General features: G+C 37.4%; 1 protein-coding gene across 1 annotated transcript; it reads left to right on the top strand.

The window, feature by feature from the left end:
• Nucleotides 1-16,657: 16,657 nt before the first annotated feature.
• AGTR2 (angiotensin II receptor type 2) lies at nucleotides 16,658-20,911 on the top strand. The gene is made up of 3 exons (XM_008019522.3): nucleotides 16,658-16,742; nucleotides 16,894-16,953; nucleotides 18,169-20,911. Exon 3 carries the CDS (start codon nucleotides 18,204-18,206, stop codon nucleotides 19,293-19,295), a length of 1,092 nt encoding a protein of 363 aa, XP_008017713.1. The 5' UTR covers nucleotides 16,658-16,742; nucleotides 16,894-16,953; nucleotides 18,169-18,203; the 3' UTR covers nucleotides 19,296-20,911.
• Nucleotides 20,912-22,273: the final 1,362 nt, after the last annotated feature.

The following is a 22,273-nucleotide window of genomic DNA, read 5'->3' as shown; positions in this document are numbered from 1 at the left end:
AACTGAGACACACAACACCTGGAAAATCGGGTAACTCCCACCACAATACTGCACTTTACCAAGGGTCTTAGCAAACGGCACACCAGGAAATTATATCCCACACCTGGCTGGGAAGGTCCCATGAGCGCGGAGCCTCCCTCATTGCTAGCACAGCAGTCTGTGATCTACAGGCAAGGCAGCAGTGAGGCTGGAGGAGGGGCACCCACCATTGCTGAGGCTTAAGTAGGTAAACAAAGCTGCTGGGAAGCTCGAACTGGGTGGAGCCCACAGCAGCTCAAGGAGGTCTGCCTGTCACTGTAGACTCCACCTCTGGGGACAGGACGCAGCTAAACAAACAAACAAAAAAGCAGCAGACCTCTGCAGGCGCAAATGACCCTGTCTGACAGCTTTGAAGAGAGCAGTGGATCTCCCAACATGGAGGTTGAGATCTGAGAATGGACAGACTGCCTGCTCAGGTGGGACCCTGACCCCTGAGTAGCCAAACTGAGAGACATCCCCCACTAGGGGCAGACCGACACCTCACACCTCACACAGCTGGGTACACCCCTAGACGAAGCTTCCAAAGCAAGAATCAGACAGGTACATTCGCTATTCAGCAATATTATATCTTCTACAGTCTCTGCTGCCGATACCCAGGCAAACAGGGTCTGGAGTGGACCTCAAGCAATCTCCAACAGATCTACAGCTGAGGGTCCTGACTGTTAGAAGGAAAACTAACAAACAGAAAGGACACCCACACCAAAGCCCCATCAGTACGTCACCATCATCAAAGACCAAAGGCAGACAAAACCACAAAGATGGGGAAAAAGCAGGGCAGAAAAGTTGGAAATTGAAAAAATAAGAGCACATCTCCCCATCCAAAGGAACACAGCTCAGTGCCAGCAACGAATCAAAGCTGGACGGAGAATGACTTTGACGAGATGAGAGAAGAAGGCTTCAGTCCATCAAACTTCTCAGAGCTAAAGGAGGAATTATGTACCCAGTGCAAAGAAATTAAAAATCTTGAAAAAAGAATGGAAGAATGGATAACTAGAATAATCAATGCAGAGAAGGCCATAAACGAACTGACAGAGATGAAAACCATGACACAGAAATACATGACAAATGTACAAGCTTCAGTAACTGACTTGATCAACTGGAAGAAAGAGTACCAGCAATTGAGGATCAAATGAATGAAATGAAGCAAGAAGAGAAGTCTAAAGAAAAAAGAGGAAAAAGAAACAAACAAAGCCTTCAAGAAGTATGGGATTATGTGAAAAGACCATATCTACGTCTGATTGGTGTGCATGAAAGTGAGGGGGAAATGTAACCAGTTGGAAAACACTCTTCAGGATATCATCCAGGAGAACTTCCCCAACCTACTAAGGCAGGCCAACATTCAAATTCAGGAAATACAGAGAACGCCATAAAGATGCTCCTTGAGAAGAGCAACTCCAAGACACATAATTGTCAGATTCACCAAAGTTGAAATGAAGGAAAATCTGTTAAGGGCAGCCAGAGAGAAAGGTCAGGTTACTCACAAAGGGAAGCTCATCAGACTAACAGCAGATCTCTCAGCAGAAACTCTCCAAGACAGAGGAGAGTAGGGGCCAATATTCAACATTCTTAAAGAAAAGAATTTTAAACCCAGAATTTCATATCCAGCCAAACTAAGTTTCATAAGTGAAGGAGAAATAAAATCCTTTATAGATAAGCAAATGCTTAGAGATTTTGTCACCACCAGGCCTGCCTTACAAGAGACCCTGAAGGAAGCACTAAACATGGAAAAGAACAACCGGTACCAGTCATTGCAAAAACATGCCAAAATGTAAAGACCATCGATGCTAGGAAGAAACTGCATCAACTAACGAGCAAAATAACCAGTTAATATCATAATGGCAGGATCAAGTTCACACATAACAATATTAACCTTAAATATAAATGGACTAAATGGTCCAATTAAAAGACAAAGACTGGCAAACTGGATAAAGAGTCAAGACCTATCAGTTTCCTGTATTCAGGAGACCCATCTCACATGCAGAGACACATATCAGCTCAAAATAAAGGGATAGAGGAAGATCTACCAAGCAAACGAAGAACAAAAAAAGCAGGGGTTGCAATCCTAGCCACTAATAAAACAGACTTTAAACCATTAAAGATCAAAAGAGACAAAGAAGGCCATTACATAATGGCAAAGGGATCAATTCAACAGGAAGAGCTAACTATCCTAAATATATATGCACCCAATACAGGAGCACCCAGATTCACAAAACAAGTCCTTAGAGACTTACAAAGAGACTTAGACTCTCATACAATAATAATGCGAGACTTCAACACCCCAAAGTCAACATTAGACAGATCAACTAGACAGAAAGTTAACAAGGATATCCAGGAATTGAACTCATCTCTGCACCAAGCGGACCTAATAGATATCTACAGAACTCTACACCCCAAATCAACAGAATATACATTCTTCTTAGCACCACATCACATTTATTCCAAAATTGACCACATAATTGGAAGTAAAGCACTCCTCAGCAAATATAGAAGAACAGAAATTATAACAAACTGTCTCTCAGACCACAGTGTAATCAAACTAGAACTCAGGATGAAGAAACTCAATCAAAACCGCTAAATCACATGGAAACTGAACAACCTGCTCCTGAATGACTACAGGGTACATAATGAAATGAAGGCAGAAATAAAGATGTTCTTTGAAACCAATGAGAACAAAGATACAACATACCAGAAACTCTGGGATACATTTAAAGCAGTGTGTAGAGGGAAATTTATAGCACTAAATGTCCACAAGAGAAAGCTGGAAAGATCTAAAATTGACACCCTAACATCACAATTAAAAGAATTAGAGAAGCAAGAGCAAACACATTCGAAAGCTAGCAGAAGGCAAGAAATAACTAAGATCAGAGCAGAACTGAAGGAGATAGAGACACAAAAAACCCTCCAAAAAATCAATGAATCCAGGAGTTGGTTGTTTGAAAAGATCAACAAAATTGATAGACCACTAGCAAGACTCATAAAGAAGAAAAGAGAGAAGAATCAAAGAGATACAATAAAAAATGATAAAGGGGATATCACTACCGACCCCACAGAAATACAAACTACCATCAGAGAGTACTATAAACACCTCTACACAAATAAACTAGAAAACCTAGAAGAAATGGATAATTTCCTGGACACTTACACTCTCCTGAGACTAAAACAGGAAGAATTTGAATCCCTGAATAGACCAATAGCAGGCTCTGAAATTGAGGCAATAACGAATAGCCTACCAACCAAAAAAAGTCCAGGACCAGATGGATTCACAGCTGAATTCTACCAGAGGTACAAGGAGAAGTTGGTACCATTCCTTCTGAAACTATTCCAATCAATAGAAAAAGGGGGAATCCTCCCTAACTCATTTTATGAGGCCAACATCATCCTGATACCAAAGCCTGGCAGAGACACAACAAAAAAAGAGAATTTTAGACCAATATCCCTGATGAACATCGATGCAAAAATCCTCAATAAGATACTGGCAAACTGAATCCAGCAGCACATCAAAAAGCTTATCTACCATGATCAAGTGGGCTTCATCCCTGGGATGCAAGGTTGGTTCAACATATGGAAATCAATAAACGTAATCCAGCATATAAACAGAAGCAAAGACAAAAACCACATGACTATCTCAATAGATGCAGAAAAGGCCTTTGACAAAATTCAACAGCCCTTCATGCTAAAAACTCTCAATAAATTTGGTATTGATGGAATGTGTCTCAAAATAATAAGAGCTATTTATGACAAACCCTCAGCCAATGTCATACTGAATGGGCAAAAACTGGAAGCATTCCCTTGGAAAACTGATACAAGACAGAGATGCCCTCTCTCACCACTCCTATTCAACATAGTGTTGGAAGTTCTGGTTAGGGCAATCAGGCAAGAGAAAGAAATAAAGTGTATTCGGTTAGGAAAAGAGGAAGTTAAAGTGTCCCTGTTGCAGATGCCATGATTGTATATTTAGAAAACCCCTTTGTCTCAGCCCAAAATCTCCTTAAGCTGATAAGCAACTTCAGCAAAGTCTCAGGATATAAAATTAATGTGCAAAAATCACAAGCATTCTTATACACCAGTAACAGACAAACAGAGAGCCAAATCATGAATGAACTCCCATTACAATAGCTTCAAAGAGAATAAAATGCCTAGAAATCCAACTTACAAGGGATGTAAAAGACCTCTTCAAGGAGAACTACAAACCACTGCTCAGTGAAATGAAAGAGGACACAAACCAATGGAAGAACATACCATGCTCATGGATAGGAAGAATCAGTTTTGTGAAAATGGCCGTACTGCCCAGTGTAATTTATAGATTCAATGCCATCCCCATTAAGCTACCAATGACTTTCTTCACAGAATTGGAAAAAACTGCTTTAAAGTTCATATGGAACCAAAAAAGAGCCCGCATTGCCAAGACAATCCTAAGCCAAAAGAACAAAGCTGGAGGCATCACACTATCTGACTTCAAACTATACTGCAAGGCTACAGTAACCAAAAGAGCATGGTACTGGTACCAAAACAGAGATATAGACCGATGGAACAGAACAGAGCACTCAGAAATAATACCACACATCTACAGCCATCTGATCTTTGACAAACCTGAGAAAAATAAGAAATGGGGAAAGGATTCCCTATTTAATAAATGGTGCTGGGAAAACAGGCTAGCCGTAAGTAAAAAGCTGAAACTGTATCCTTTCCTTACTCCTTATACAAAAATTAATTCAAGATAGATTAGAGACTTAAATGTTAGACCTAAAACCATAAAAACCCTAGAGGAAAACCTAGGTAATACCATTCAGGACATAGGCATGGGCAAGGACTTCATGTCTAAAACACCAAAAGCAACGGCAACAAAAGCCAAAATTGACAAATGGGATCTATTTAAACTAAAGAGCTTCTTAACAGAAAAAGAAACTACCATAAGAGTGAACAGACAACCTACAGAATGGGAGAAAATTTTTGCAATCTACTCATCTGACAAAGGGCTAATATCCAGAACCTACAAGGAACTCAAACAAATTTACAAGAAAAAAAACAAACAACCCCATCAAAAAGTGGGCAAGGGATATGAACAGACATTTCTCAAAAGAAGACATTCATACAGCCAACAGACACATGAAAAAATGCTCATCATCACTGGCCATCAGAAAAATGCGAATCAAAACCACAATGAGATACCATCTCACACCAATTAGAATGGCAATCATTTAAAAGTCAGGAAAGAACAGGTGCTGGAGAGGATGTGGAGAAACAGGAACACTTTTACACTGTTGGTGGGATTGTAAACTAGTTCAACTATTATGGAAAACAGTAAGGCGATTCTTCAAGGATCTAGAACTAGAAGTACCATATGACCTAGTCATCCCATTACTGGATATATACCCAAAGGATTATAAATCATGCTGCTATAAAGACACATGCACATGTATGTTCATTGCGACACTATTCACAATAGCAAAGACTTGGAATCAACCCAAGTGTCCATTAGTGACAGACTGGATTAAGAAAATATGACACATATACACGATGGAATACTATGCAGCCATATAAAAGGATGAGTTTGTGTCCCTTGTAGGGATGTGGATGCAGCTGGAAACCATCACTGTCAGCAAACTATCGCAAGAACATAAAACCAAACATTGCATGTTCTCACTCATAGGTGGGAACTGAACAATGAGATCACTTGGACTCGGGACAGGGAATATCACACACCAGGGCCTATTATGGGGAGGGGGGAGGGGGGGAGGGGGGAGGGATTGCATTGGAAGTTATACCTGATGTAAATGATGAGTTGATGGGTGCTGGCAAGTTGATGGGTGCAGCACAGCAACATGGCACAAGTATACATATGTAACAAGCCTGCACGTTATGCACATGTACCCTAGAACTTAAAGTATAGTAATAAAAAAAAAATAAAAAAAGAAGAATTTCATTTGTGTGACCAATATAAAATATAACCAATAAAAAATACGAGTGTTACTGCAGAAACAACATGCAATAAAATAATTGTAAAGAATGCTATCAACTTCTAGATACCCAAGTATGAGCTATTTTCTTTGTGGGTGCATTGTAAATTATTTACAATAAAAATTCTGCTTTCCAGTTTTGCATTTTACAAATGCTTATTGAAAATCATGAATTCAAATATCTGTAGAGTAAATATCTAAAAGCCCAAGTACTCTCATAATTCCTAGGGATAAACTCCTGTTTTCATTTCCTTGGAGTAAAAACCTCAAGATCCACCCAGAATACCACCCCAAACTTCCTGTAATCTTGTTCTATCTTTTAATTCTAAATTGTTTTGCAGCTCAAAATCAAAAACATCCAAAATTGTACAACTGTTTTTTGTTTTTGTATCCTTTTAGGAGCTTGAAAAGTGGTTGGGGTAAATGACTCCCTTAAACAAAGTTAAATAACCATTTGCTCTGAATTGACGATCAGTTTTGAAGAGATGATTATTTTGCCTCTTTCCCTGTCTCTTTGATGAGGGATTGTTCTCTCTAATCTCCAACTTTGAAAGTTTGTCCTATCAATCAAAGCTGATCTTTAATTACTTCTAGGCTACCTGGGCAGGGTCTAAATTAGAGCTTCATCAATAATAGTAATATTTCAAATAATATATCAACAGAATGGGGTGACTACCAGAAAAACAGGGTTCAGATAGGCAAAACTATTGAGAGAATGGTTTGGAGGGCTCGTCAATTTGGCAACCAGAGTGATAATCCCTGACAGAGATTTTCCAGAACTAAAGTAAAATAGGTTCCCAGTAACCAGCTTTCCTGATCTGATTGCAAAGTTACCAAGCAAGATTTACCTTGTTTCTTAATATTGGGATGGAGATGAAGAGGGTGCTTCAGATAAGGAACACAATATTTGTGGTCACTGGAAAGTAGTATATCTCTATTGCAAAATAATAAATTAATAATCAAAATATATATCAGTTTTGAGAGAATTTGATTGACATGAGCCATCACCGAGATCCTGGGTATTCTGAGAAAGTTCAATGTCTATACCTAAAGCTCGAGGACCAAACTCTAGCTTAACATTTTGTTGATCCACTGCCCAATGACAGTTCTGACAACATCTCCACAAAACTTCCCCATTGCCTATCAGTGGTGTTTTAAATATTTCCAAGACAACTCATTGATTTGGCCAATTTAGTCAATAGGCCATTTTGGATAATTCAGTCAAGCTACTTAATATAGTCATATCAGTGGGGGAAATGTCAAGTCATTTAACTGATATTTGGAATGTAAACAAAAATATAGATAATTTTCATTAAAATTTTTTTTCCACCAGTTGGGTTATATAGCATTTGAAATGCTCTTTTTTTAGAACTAGGGTGCCTTTTGCAAGATTCTAGTCTGAACATGGTGCTCAGGCCTGAAGCAGTTTTTGGGGCAAAGGGAAATTGGAATTCTCCCTTCTCCTTATGTTCTTGGGACCAGATTCAGCTGGAAGCAGCTGGTCTCAATAACGTACTGAGTCTGGCAGTGGTGCCCAAGATGGCCGAATAGGAACAGCTCCAGCCTCCAGCTCCAAGCATGAGAGACACAGAAGACGGGTGGTTTCTGTATTTTCAACTGAGGTGCAGACCGACACAGCAAACCTCACACGGCTGGGTACACCCTGAGATGAAGTTTCCAGAGCAAGAATCAGACAGCAACACTTGCTGTTCATCAATATTCTATCTTCTGCAGCCTCCACTGCTGATACTCAGGCAAACAGTGTCTGGAGTGGACCTCAAGTAAACTCCAACAGACCTGCAACTGAGGGACCTGACTGTTGGAAGGAAAACTAACAAACAGAAAGGACACCCACACCAAAACCCCATCAGTACGACACCATCATCAAAGACCAAAGGCAGATAAAACCACAAAGATGGGGAAAAAACAGTGCAGAAAAGCTGGAGATTCAAAAAATCAGAGCACATCTCCCCATCCAAAGGAATGCAGCTCATCGCCAGCAATGGAACAAAGCTGGATGGAGAATGACTTTGATGAGTTGAGAGAAGGCGGCTCCAGTCGATCAAACTTCTCAGAGCTAAAGGAGGAACTATGTAACCAGCGCAAAGAAACTAAAAACCTTGAAAAAAGAAAGGATGGATGAATAACTAGAATAATCAATGCAGAGAAGACCTTAAAAGAACTGATAGATATCAACACCATAACACGAGAACTACGTGACAAACACACAAGATGCAGTAACTGACTTGATCAACTGAAAGAAAGATTATCAGTGATTGAAGATCAAATGAATGAAATGTAGCAAGAAGAGAAACGTAGAGAAAAAAGAGTAAAAAGAAATGAAAAAAGCCTCAGAGAAATATGGGATTATGTGAAAAGACCAAATCTACGTCTGATTGGTGTGCATGAAAGTGACGGGGAAAAGGGAACCAAGTTGGAAAACACTCTGCAGGATATCATCCAGGAGAACTTCCCCAACATAGTAAGGCAGGCCAACATTCAAATTCAGGAAATACAGAGAACGCCACAGAGATACTCCTTGAGAAGAGCAACTCCAAGACACATAATTGTCAGAGTCACCAAAGTTGAAATGAAGGAAAAAATGTTGAGGGCAGCCATAGAGAAAGGACAGGTTACAAACAAAGGGAAACCCATCAGACTAACAGCAGATCTCTCGGCAAAAACTACAAGCCAGAAGAGAGTGGGGACCAATATTCAACATTCTTAAAGAATTTTCAACCCAGAATTTCATATCCAGCCAAACTAAGTTTCATGAGTGAGGGAGAAACAAAATCCTTTACAGACAAGCAAATGTTTAGAGATTTTGTCCTCACCAGGCCTGCCCTACAAGAGATCCTGAAGGAAGCACTAAGCATGGAAAGGAACAACAGGTACCAGCCATTGCAAAAACATGTCAAAATGTAAGGGCGATGCTAGGAAGAAACTGCATCAACTAATGAGCAAAATAACCAGCTAATATTACAATGACAGGAACAAGTTCACACATAACAATATTAACCTTAAATATAAATGGACTAAATGGTCCAATTAAAAAACAAAGACTGGAAAATTGGATAAAGAGTCAAGACCCATCAGTTTGCTGTATTCAGAAGACCCATCTCACATGCACAGACACACATCAGCTCAAAATAAAGGAAAGGAGGAAGATCTACCAAGCAAATGGAAAACAAAAAAAGCAGGAATTGCAATCCTAGTCTTTGATAAAACAGACTTTAAACCATCAAAGATCAAAAGAGACAAAGAAGGCCATTACATAATGGCAAAGGGATCAATTCAACAGGAAGAACTAACTATTCTAAATATATATGCACCCAATACAGGAGCACCCAGATTGACAAAACAAGTCCTTAGAGACTTACAAAGAGACTTAGATTCCCATACAATAATAATGGGAGACTTTAACACCACAATGTCAACATTAGACAGATAAATGAGACAGAAAGTTAACAAGGTTATCCAGGAATGGAACTCAAGTCTGCACCAAGTGGACTTAATAGACATCTACAGAACTCTCCACCCCAAATCAACAGAATATACATTCTTCTCAGCACCACTTGTCACTTATATCAAAATTGACCACATAATTGGAAGTAAAGCACACCTCAGCAAATGTACAAGAACAGAAATTATAACAAACTGTCTCTGAGACCACAGTGCAATGAAACTACAACTCAGGACGAAGAAATTCAATCAAAACCGCTAAATTACATGGAAACTGAACAACCTGCTCCTGAATGACTACTGGGTACATAATGAAATGAAGGCAGAAATAAAGATGTTCTTTGAAACCAATGAAAACAAAGATACAACATACCAGAATCTCTGGGACATATTTAAAGTAGTGTGTAGAGGGAAATTTATAGCACTAAATGCCCACAAGAGAAAGCTTAAAAGATCTAAAATTGACACCCTAACATCACAATTAAAAGAATTAGAGAAGCAAGAGCAAACACATTCAAAAGCTAGCAGAAGGCAAGAAATAACTAAGATCAGAGCAGAACTGAAGGAGATAGAGACACAAAAAACCCTCCAAAAAATCAATGAATCCAGGAGTTGGTTGTTTGAAAAGATCAACAAAATTGACAGACTGCTAGCAAGACTAATGAAGAAGAAAAGAGAGAAGAATCAAAGAGACGCAATAAAAAATGATAAAGGGGATATCACCACTGACCCCACAGAAATACAAACTACCATCAGAGAATACTATAAACACCTCTACACAAATAAACTAGAAAACCTAGAAGAAATGGATAATTTCCTGGACACTTACACTTTCCTGAGACTAAACCAGAAAGAATTTGAATCCCTGAATAGACCAAAGGCAGGCTCTGAAATTGAGGCAATAATGAATAGCCTACCAACCAAAAAAAGTCCAGGACCAGATGGATTCACAGTTGAATTCTATCAGAGGTGCAATGAGGAGCTGGTACCATTGCTTTTGACACTATTTCAATCAATAAAAAAAAGAGGGAATCCTCCCTAACTCATTTTATGAAGCCAACATCATCCTGATACCAAAGCCTGGCAGAGACACAACAAAAAAAGAGAATTTTAGACCAATATCCCTGATGAACATCGATGCAAAAATCCTCAATAAAATACTGGCCAACCGAAACCAGCAACACATTAAAAAGCTTATCCACCATGATTAAGTGGGCTTCATCCCTGGGGTGCAAGTTTGGTTCAACATATGGAAATCAATAAACGTAATCCAGCATATAAACAGAAGCAAAGACAAAAACCACATGACTATCTCAATAGATGCAGAAAAGGCCTTTGACAAAATTCAACAGCCCTTCATGCTAAAAACTCTCAATAAATTTGGTATTGATGGAATGTACCTCAAAATAATAAGAGCTATTTATGACAAATCCACAGCCAATATCATACAGAATGCGTAAAAACTGGAAGCATTCCCTTTGAAAACTGATACAAGACAGGGATGCCCTCTCTCACCATTCCTACTCAACATAGTGTTGGAAGTTCTGGCTAGGGCAATCAGGCAAGAGAAAGAAATAAAGGGTATTCGGTTAGGAAAAGAAGTCAAATTGTCCCTGTTTGCAGATGCCATGATTGTATATTTAGAAAACCCCTTTGTCTCAGCCCAAAATCTCCTTAAGCTGATAAGCAACTTCAGCAAAGTCTCAGGATACAAAATTAATGTGCAAAAATCACAAGCATTCTTATACACCAGTATCAGACAAACAGAGAGCCAAATCATGAATGAACTCCCATTACAATAGCTTCAAAGAGAATAAAACGCCTAGAAATCCAACTTACAAGGGATGTAAAAGACCTCTTCAAGGAGAACTACAAACCACTGCTCAGTGAAATGAAAGAGGACACAAACCAATGGAAGAACATACCATGCTCATGGATAGGAAGAATCAGTTTTGTGAAAATGGCCGTACTGCCCAGTGTAATTTATAGATTCAATGCCATCCCCATTAAGCTACCAATGACTTTCTTCACAGAATTGGAAAAAACTGCTTTAAAGTTCATATGGAACCAAAAAAGAGCCCGCATTGCCAAGACAATCCTAAGCCAAAAGAACAAAGCTGGAGGCATCACGCTATCTGACTTCAAACTATACTGCAAGGCTACAGTAACCAAAACAGCATGGTACTGGTACCAAAACAGAGATATAGACCGATGGAACAGAACAGAGCACTCAGAAATAATACCACACATCTACAGCCATCTGATCTTTGACAAACCTGAGAAAAACAAGAAATGGGGAAAGGATTCCCTATTTAATAAATGGTGCTTGGAAAACAGGCTAGCCATAAGTGGAAAGCTGAAACTGGATCCTTTCCTTACTCCTTATACGAAAATTAATTCAAGATGGATTAGAGACTTAAATGTTAGACCTAAAACTATAAAAACCCTAGAGGAAAACCTAGGTAATACCATTCAGGACATAGGCATGGGCAAGGACTTCATGTCTAAAACACCAAAAGCAACGGCAACAAAAGCCAAAATTGACAAATGGGATCTATTTAAACTAAAGAGCTTCTCAACAGAAAAAGAAACTACCATAAGAGTGAACAGACAACCTACAGAATGAGAGAAAATTTTTGCAATCTACTCGTCTGACAAAGGGCTAATATCCAGAACCTACAAAGAACTCAAACAAATTTACAAGAAAAAGTCAAAGAACCCTATCAAAAAGTGGGCAAAGGATATGAACAGATACTTTTCAAAAGAAGACATTCATACAGCCAACAGACACATGAAAAAATGCTCATCATCACTGGCCATCAGAGAAATGCAAATCAAAACCACAATGAGATACCATCTCACACCAATTAGAATGACAATCATTAAAAAATCAGGAAACAACAGGTGCTGGAGAGGATGTGGAGAAATAGGAACACTTTTACACTGTTGGTGGGACTGTAAACTAGTTGAACCATTGTGGAAAACACCATGGCGATTCCTCAAGGATCTAGAACTAGAAGTACCATTTGACCAGCCATCCCATTACTTGGCATATATGCAAAGGATTATAAATCATGCTGCTATAAAGACATATGCACATGTATGTTCATTGCGGCACTATTCACAATAGCAAAGCCTTGGAATCAACCCAAATGTCCATCAGTGACAGAATGGATTAAGAAAATGTGGCACATATACACCATGGAATACTATGCAGCCATAAAAAAAGGATGAGTTTGTGTCCTTTGTAGGGACACAGATGTAGCTGGAAACCATCATTCTCAGCAAACTATCACAAGAACAGAAAACCAAACACCGCATGTTCTCACTCATAGGTGGGAATTGAACAATGAGGTCACTTTGACACAGGGAAAGGAACATCACACACCAGGGCCTACTGGGGGAAGGGGATAGGGGGAGGTATAGCATTAGGAGATATACCTAATGTAAATGACGAGTTACATTAGGCACACCAACATGGCACATGTAGACATATGTAACAAATCTGCACATTGTGTACATATACCCTAGAACTTAAAGTATAATAATAAAAAATAAATAATAATAATAAATTTTAAAAAATAATGTACTGAGTCTGACATCCATTCATCTCACTACATCGGTTCCACCTTAACTTACTCAGCATTCCTCTCTGTCACTTTTCATGTGATGCATAGATAAAGAGGTAGTGGAATGCAAATAATCACTCATGTTGGGCATTTCACTGAATTTTAAGCTGGTTTCTAAAAATGGCCAATCTGATTGCTATTTCTGAATAAAAAGTCTTATTTTTTTCCATTTGCTTTCATTGTGACATTTCACCGAGAGGCACAAAAATAATATGCAAAGATTCATCAATAATGGGCAATCTTCTTAACTACCCTCCTTTTATAGACCCCCAGGTTAGGAAAAGTCCAGTGACAATTAAAGCATGGCTACTCAATGGGTAAGTGAATTAAAGAAAGGTTGGTATAAAGTACGTATGTGGGTCTATGGGTGTGAGTGATGTGTGTGTGTATTGAAGTTGAGAGAAGTGGTAATGATGTTGGCACTCAGTGTGGTGGCTGTGGTTGGGGAAAGTTAAATTGACTCTGAAAGACCTAGATTAAAAAGGAAGACCCATATGTATTAAAATCATTCCATAATCTGTACCTCTAATCTTTACCTCTATAACCAGGGCACTTATGTCTAGAAGTTTTGCTAATTTTTGCATTTATGTATTTCTTTTCTCCTTTGAAGTTTCATCTGTGTATGTGGGTGGAGGTGAGGGGGCAAATAAAATTTGTTCTGAACTCTGTAACCTTCTAGCAGAGGAAGAATTCCTCCCAAGAACATTTACTTTTTTAGCTTAGTCCTTTAAAATTTACTGTTAAGTAATCTCACAATAAACAACAGGTATTCATTAGAAAAAAGTTAATTTAATGTGATTTACTATTTAATTCTGCTAGCTCAGCTACACTTGTCCTACAGAGCTGCATAATTTATTCAAATGACCTGAAACTTTTTAAAGTAAGTCTACCAGCAGAAAAAGTATTCCCTACTCCCAGGAGAATGAACTTTTTGTGTTGTACTGCTTCCCAGGACTGACATTTATTTGACTCTCAAGCGTATTTACATTGTTGGTTTAACTGGGAGTTCTTTGCTGAATCAATAATATACAGTATTTCTTTCTTCAAGTGGTGTCAATATTATTGCTATTCCTTTTATAAACTTTTTTTGTTAATTCTCTACAGTTACAAAATTTTTCTTTGACTTGTGAAAAAATTTACTCCTAAGATTATGAAGATGCAGAGTAAATGGCCCTTTAATCTTCTGGGAAATATGTACCTCTTTAAACTTTATTTACGTCAGAACTTACTCTAATGAAGGACAAAAGCTCTAGACAAGATCCCCTGTTCCTTGTGGGTGTTCAAGGCTAGGTCTTCTGGAGACAAGCCTGTAGTTTGTTCTCATAATTTTATAGCTCACCTCCTGGCTGTTTCTTTGCAAGGGGCATAAGAGGGGACAAAAAAAAAGAGCAGGGTGAGAATCTGACCCATTGTGACCACTTGGGAGGCCCTGGCCTGGAAAATTCCCCTTTATGTGGCAAAAACAAACATTTGAAATGGAGGGAGAAACCAGGTTTAAACAATGAGAGAAAACAGTTTCCATGTCAGCTTTCCTGCTGATAAACATATGTGCCCCCTCATTTGTTTCCAAAACATAAGTTTTCTATCATTTTAACAGAGCCTCAGCCTCAACTGAATCTGTCCAGAGCATAGGACACAAATATTTTGAGATTTAGTAAAATGGTGCATACATTTATTAGGGGAATTTTGACTATGTTCAAACTGTTCACCAAAAGAAACTTTAAGATGGTCTATGAAACCTTTGAATCCTACTGTATTTTTCACACAACGATGACTTCTCACTGATCTCATCTGCCTGTGTGCTACAGTATTGACTTCAATATTAATGGAGAAACAGACAAATATCAAAAGTCATGTGCTTTGTCTCATGCCATTTGCAATTTTGTCTTCTGTCATCAACACTGACTTCTCCTTCCTTGTTCTGCTGAACTCCATACTTAGGTGCCCAGCTACTTCCTCAGAGCCTGCCCTCATCCTTTACCTGTGGCCTGCAGCACGGACAGGCGCGCCCTTACTGCTTATCTGAAAAATACGATCCGCAGGAATAACTTGAATCTTTTTGCCCATTTAAAATGTGTTCTAGGTTCTCTGGTTTTCTGTACTAACTACAGAAAGCTATCTAGTCACAAGTTTCTCCTTCCTATGGTCTCCAATTGGGCAATACAATTAAGAAAAATACTTTTCCCCACATAACAGTTCTTCCAATTCTTTTCCCCTTCTTTGATGATTTTGTGAAAGATTATGAATGGTCATCAGTGATTTTCTGTAAATGCTACGTTTCCTTTTTGCCAAGACAAAGAGTGAGATTAAGGGACCATCTAGTGCTTCCTCTTGTGGTATAGAGGCTAAACAGAATGAGTTCTGATATTAGTTTCCTTTGATTTAAATGCAAGTGTCTTCATTTAATAGCTGTATGATCTCAGAAAAGTTATTAAACTCTATGAGTCCTAGTTTCCTGATTTGTAAAGTGGGGGCTAAAATGAATAGCTTGTAATAGCACCTACCATATGCTAGGCATGATTTTAGGCACTTTAAACATATTAGCTCATTTAATTTTCCATTAGCTTATTTAAAATTCCTACCCTATGATGTAGGTAATTTATATCATTCTCATTTCTCAGATGAGAAACTGAGACATGGAGAAATAAAGTAACTTGGCCAAGGTCAGAATTAGTAAGTGGTAGAGCTGGGTTTGTAAATCCAGGTAGTTAGATCCCAGAGGCTATTTACTAACCAGTGTGTTATACTGCCTCTCTATTAAATTATTGATGATAAATAACTCATCACAGTGTTTGGCACATAACATGTATTGTCAGCTAGTATTATCACTACTATCACCTGTTCTTATCTTTCTTCATTTTGTCACTCTTGCTTCTGTTGGATTGGTTGTGTAGTTTATTGCCCCCACTGCCACAAGAAACAGCAGCAACAGTGATCTATGTTGAAATAGTCACCTAATCCTTCTTCACTTTTTGTGCTTTGTATTTAAACTACAAATATGACAGAGACCTATGCAAGGAGGACTAAACCTCTTCTCCATCACGTAAAAATTATATTCCTGCAATCTCCAACCCTCCAGCAAGAAGCCAACAAAAACCACATAAAGCAAAGGAGAAATTTTAGAAGTTGTAGACTTCAAGTAAAATTGCTACCATTCTTTAATAAACAGGGATAAAATTTTCAGAAAGTAATGAAGGTTGTAAAAGATGATGAACAAAGACTTTGCTACTATAATAAATTTCCTAGTCTCTACTCATTAATTTCTATTAGAATGCCAATATTAGGAAAAAAGAAAGAGAAAATTTTATAAATAATTATTATGTTCTTCTCTTAAAGTAAGCCACTGACTTCAAAATTATCTAACACATTAGTGGAAACTTCATTTTTTTGTTTGAGATTTATTTGAATGAGCTGTTATGATTGGAGACAGTGAGAATTTCAGATTAATGTTTTGCAGACAAAAAAAAAAAAAAAACCTCTCTGGAAAGCTGGCAAGTGTTCATAAGTCAGCCCTAGAATTATGTAGGTTGAAGGCTCCCAGTGGACAGACCAAACATATAAGAAGGAAACCAGAGATCTGGTGCTATTACGTCCCAGCGTCTGAGAGAACGAGTAAGCACAGAATTCAAAGCATTCTGCAGCCTTAATTTTTAAGGTAAGTATGAACAACTTGTATATAATTTACTTGGAAAGTAGAACATACATTAAATGAAAGTATTTTTTATGGATGAACTTCTGTTTTTCCTGTGTTTTAACACTGTATTTTGTAAAACTCCTGAATTATTTAGCTGCTGTTTCTCTTACAGGAGTGTGTTTAGGCACTAAGCAAGCTGATTTATGATTACTGCTTTAAACTTCAACAACCAGTAAGTCTTCAAGTGGAATTTATTATTGATTCTTCTATGTTAATTTGTTAGGTCAAAAGAAAAAGCTTTAGTCCAAAATAAAAGTTTTGCTCTTTATTAGGAGGTTCTTTGGAGATTATACTTTTAATTGGGTAGTTTATTTGCATGTATTTTGAAACTATCTAAAGTAAATAGTGTTTCCTTAGTATGCTTACTTTTAGCTAATGTGTGTTTTTTTGCTTTTAAAATAATATTTCTAGTGAAAAAAATCACAAGAACCTGAACACTGCAACATTTGAGAGCCACGGCTATTCAGTTTTGTTAAACTGAAAAGAGAGCAAAAGAAAAATGATAAGACTATATCATGATTAATCATTAATGTTCAATTCTCATTTCATTGAGCAATATAAATTACTTCTACTTGAACCTAAAATAGGTTTGACTGTTTTTTTCTTTATCTGCTTTAATTGAAAATGGATTGTTTATATATGAAATAGACCAAAATTAGATATCAATGTCTAAAACTAATATTCTTTATTAGAAGGAGAAGACTTAGAAATAGAAATATATTTCATAACTTCTTAACCATTTTATTGTTGTGAAAACAATAGAAAAGTAAAACTAAAGGAATTATTTTTAATTATTAAAGAAAAACCATGATTCCTCATCACAATATGTTCCTTTGGCATATTCTCTTTCAGTTTTTTATATACTTACGTTTTCCTTTGCTTACGTTACTTATATTTTCCATAGTTGTAGTGATTTGTATGTAATTAGTTACTTAAATAGAGCATTTCTCTATGCAATAGCAGGCAGCAGTGTGGTTTCTAGAAAGTATACAAACAGAGATATATGCTCAAGTGTTTTCTGAAAGATTAACTTTTCTTACCTCTAGGTTTCTTATTTGTTTCACATATTTCCTGCCCTGACTAATCTTTTGAAATATTAATTTTCTTTAAACCTTTCAAAAACATCATAGAAAAGATGGGCAAAAGGTAGTTTTGTTCAGAACTTTCAATCTCTGAAATGATTTACTTTTTTCTACTATTAAGAAAAGTATTTCTCCTTTTTCAAGCGGTAAAATCCATTCTTATTTTACAAGGCATGGCTCTGTTTCATAATGTTTTCTATAATCACTCACTTCTTTTTGCTTTTGACAAACTTTCAAAATGCTAAGGATTCAAGGATGTCCTCAGCTCTGTATGTGTTCTAAGAGTTCTATTTTTTCCTCCACAGAAGGCATAAGAACTAGGAGCTGCTGACATTTCAATATGAAGGGCAACTCCACCCTTGCCACTACTAGCAAAAGCATTACTAGCAGTCTTCACTTCGGGCTTGTGAACATCTCTGGCAACAATGAGTCTACCTTGAACTGTTCACAGAAACCATCAGATAAGCATTTAGATGCAATTCCTATTCTCTACTACATTATATTTGTAATTGGATTTCTGGTCAATATTGTTGTGGTTACACTGTTTTGTTGTCAAAAGGGTCCTAAAAAGGTTTCTAGCATTTACATCTTCAACCTTGCTGTGGCTGACTTACTCCTTTTGGCTACTCTTCCTCTCTGGGCAACCTATTATTCTTATAGATATGACTGGCTCTTCGGACCTGTGATGTGCAAAGTTTTTGGTTCTTTTCTTACTCTGAACATGTTTGCAAGCATTTTTTTTATCACCTGTATGAGTGTTGATAGGTACCAATCCGTTATCTACCCCTTTCTGTCTCAAAGAAGAAATCCCTGGCAAGCATCTTATATAGTTCCCCTTGTTTGGTGTATGGCCTGTTTGTCCTCATTGCCAACATTTTATTTTCGAGATGTCAGAACCATTGAATACTTAGGAGTGAATGCTTGCATTATGGCTTTCCCACCTGAGAAATATGCCCAATGGTCAGCTGGGATTGCCTTAATGAAAAATATCCTTGGTTTTATTATCCCTTTAATATTCATAGCAACATGCTATTTTGGAATTAGAAAACACTTACTGAAGACGAATAGCTATGGGAAGAACAGGATAACCCGAGACCAAGTCCTGAAGATGGCAGCTGCTGTTGTTCTGGCCTTCATCATTTGCTGGCTTCCCTTCCATGTTCTGACCTTCCTGGATGCTCTGGCCTGGATGGGTGTCATTAATAGCTGTGAAGTTATAGCAGTCATTGACCTGGCACTTCCTTTTGCCATCCTCCTGGGATTCACCAACAGCTGCGTTAATCCATTTCTCTATTGTTTTGTTGGAAACCGGTTCCAACAGAAGCTCCGCAGTGTGTTTAGGGCTCCAATTACTTGGCTCCAAGGGAAAAGAGAGAGTATGTCTTGCCGGAAAAGCAGTTCTCTTAGAGAAATGGAGACCTTTGTGTCTTAAACCTGAGAGCAAAATGCATGTAACCAACATGGCCACTTGCTTTGAGGCCCACCAGAATTATTTTAAGTGGTTTTAATTAAATAATACATTTTCCCCTAATCTAATCTTTTCCGAATCTTCTGAAACCAAATGTAACTATGTTTTATCGTCCAGTGACTTTCAGGAGTTGCCCATTGTTTTTCTGATATGTTTGTACAAGATTGTCATTGGTGAGACATATTTACAACCTAGAAGTAACTGGTAATATATCTCAAATTGTAATTAATAATAGACTGTGAATAATGATTTGGGCTTTCAGATTTCTCTTTGAAACATGCTTGTGTTTCTTAGTGGGGTTTTATATCCATTTTTATCAGGATTTCCTCTTGAACCAGGACCAGTCTTTCAACTCATTGCATCATTTACAAGACAACATTGTAAGAGAGATGAGTACGTCTAAGTTGAGTATATTATAATAGATTAATACTGGATTATTCAGGCTTTAGGCATATACTTCTTTAAAAAGGCTATAAATTATATTCCTCTTGCATTTCACTTGAGTGGAAATTTATAGCTAATCTATAATTACATATTGAGTAGGGCTAGAAATATAGATTAAATCATACTCCTATGTTTTAGCTTATTTTTACAGTTATAGAAAGTAAAATGTACTATAACATAGAATTGCAGTCAATGGTATTTGTGTGTTCACTAAACTCTGAATAAGCACTTTTTCTAAAAAAAATCTTTCTATTCATTTTAATGAATGTTTAAAGGTTGCTATTTTCTCTGATACTTTTTTGAAATCAATAAACACTGTGTATTGTTATAAAATGTAAAGGTCACTTTTTACATCCTTGACTTTTTAGATGTGGTGCTTTGATATACAGGACACTGATTTGATTTTTATTATTAATGCTTTCGTTCTGGGTTGTTTCCTAAAATATCTGGGTGGCTTTAAAAAAAAAAAAACTCTTTAACTTGTAACAAACCCTTAACTGGCATAGGAAATGGTATCCAGAATGGAATTTTGCTACATGGGGTCTGGGTGGGGGGCGAAGAGACCCAGTCAATTACATGTTTGGTACCAAGAAAGGAACCTGTCAGGGCAGTGCAATATGACTTTGAAAATATACACCATGGGGGTAATTTTACCCTATATCTGTAAACACTATTTGTTTCAGAATCTGTATGATTCTGTAGAGTTGTTTTAAACCAATTGCAGGTCTAGATATCTCCTTCTCAACACTATTAAAGCTCCTAAATTAGAGGAGTGCCTAAAACTGAGTTACCTAAAGTTTACTTACATTAAAGTATGAATATTAATTTTAGAAATTTGAGACTTCATTCTGTACCAGCCCTGTATAATAACAGGTTATCTAGGACCTTCCTCTGAGGTAGGTCTAAATACTGATCTCTGAGTTGGAACTGATGTTTTGGGGGCTCAGCATCTCTGCCAGGTTCCAGGATTATAGACAGAAGAATCCTGTCATACCACTTTCTGAAAAAGTCCTAATTTCATGTAATCCTTTTATTTTCAGTAAAAACAAATAGCTAAATGTATAACCAACTATGATGTCATGTTTTAAATAATTTTGTAAAACATCTCATATAAATAAAAGTTTTAATTGGAAGAAATCCGTGCTTTTTAAAAATTTTTTAAACTACTTCTAAGTATATATTCTTACCTTCACTTGTATTTGTATTCTCCATTTTATCTCCACTGATACTACTTAGTTTCAGCTCTGATTATTACTCACTTGGCTTCTTGTCATACTGTTCAAGTCTTCCTCTCTTGAGTATTCTGCCATAATTTCCCATTAGCTATGAAAGCAAAATCCAACTTTCCTTGAGTCTGGAAGACCTTGTGAGATGTGACTCTTCCTAGTCTTTCTGGACTTTTTCTCTCTGTCACCCTTCTTCAAACCCTATGTTTAAGCACCAAAAAGTGACTTAATGCTTTTTAAAGCCTAATGCCCTTTCACGCCTCTCTGCTGTTGTTCACACAGCTCTGTCTTCCTAAACACCCCTCCAATAATTCTCACCTCCTCAGGGCTTCAAATTCAACTGATGAAAACCTGCTCAACTTTCAACATTCAGCTCATGCTATTTCCTCTACCATAATAATAATTATTATACTAATTATAACACTACACCCCTAGAATTTCCCTTAATGAACAGAATTACTTCTCTAGTTATTGGGATGTTAAGCCTGACTTCTGCTTTTATAGAAGCCCAATGTTGAACCCTGAGTAGTAGCCTCCAAGTGGTTTTTCTTGGGACTAAGAAGAAATGCCAGTTGAGAGGATGGTACAAGAATGTGTGAACTCTTGCTTTAGGAATGTATGTACAAAGGTGTACTTGTCCACTTTTCTCTTTGAAAATGTAAATTTCGGGTAAGCTTCTCAGATAACAAATGAAAATGTTTTTCTTCTCATTTGGTCACTTTTCAAGTTATTATGCAATATCCTTTCCTTTTCATGACCCCACCTTTTCTCAACTCACCGAACACAATGCCTGGGAAGCACATAACAACAACAACAGGTATTATTAGATGAGCATTATGTGCTAAGAAATATTATATATGCGTTGTTCTATTTTATTCTAAAAATTACTCAGTGATTATTATTTTACAAATAAGGAAACTGAGGCACAGACGAGTCCTGACTAATCTTTAAATTTGGCTCTGACAGATGAATCGGGTAGTATCAATTATGCGATTTGGTACTTTAGATATAAATCCTAGGCCACTAAGCAGATATTTCAGACAGTCTTACACACTCCTTCAACCTTCACCTTAAAGTTAGTACTTCATCATCCATAACCTCAGTAATACAAGTGCTTCTGGGAAGGCGGTAGGTATATTTCACTTATGAAGGAAAAGATAGGAGGCAGATGGATGAGGCTTTCTCCCTTGTTCTTCACTGCCCTTTCCTTGTATTCCATACTGTATGGAACTACATAAAGTCACCACTCTCCCCTGCTGCCCCCTCTACCCT

The sequence above is a fragment of the Chlorocebus sabaeus genome, chromosome X (genome assembly GCF_047675955.1).
Source record: "Chlorocebus sabaeus isolate Y175 chromosome X, mChlSab1.0.hap1, whole genome shotgun sequence".
In the NCBI taxonomy this organism is placed as follows: Eukaryota; Metazoa; Chordata; class Mammalia; order Primates; family Cercopithecidae; genus Chlorocebus; species Chlorocebus sabaeus.
This window is presented reverse-complemented; position numbering and strand designations above follow the sequence as displayed.

Coding starts and splice junctions, on each gene's coding strand:
- AGTR2 (XM_008019522.3), top strand. CDS start 18,204: ATGAAGGGCAACTCCACCCTTGCCACTACTAGCAAAAGCATTACTAGC.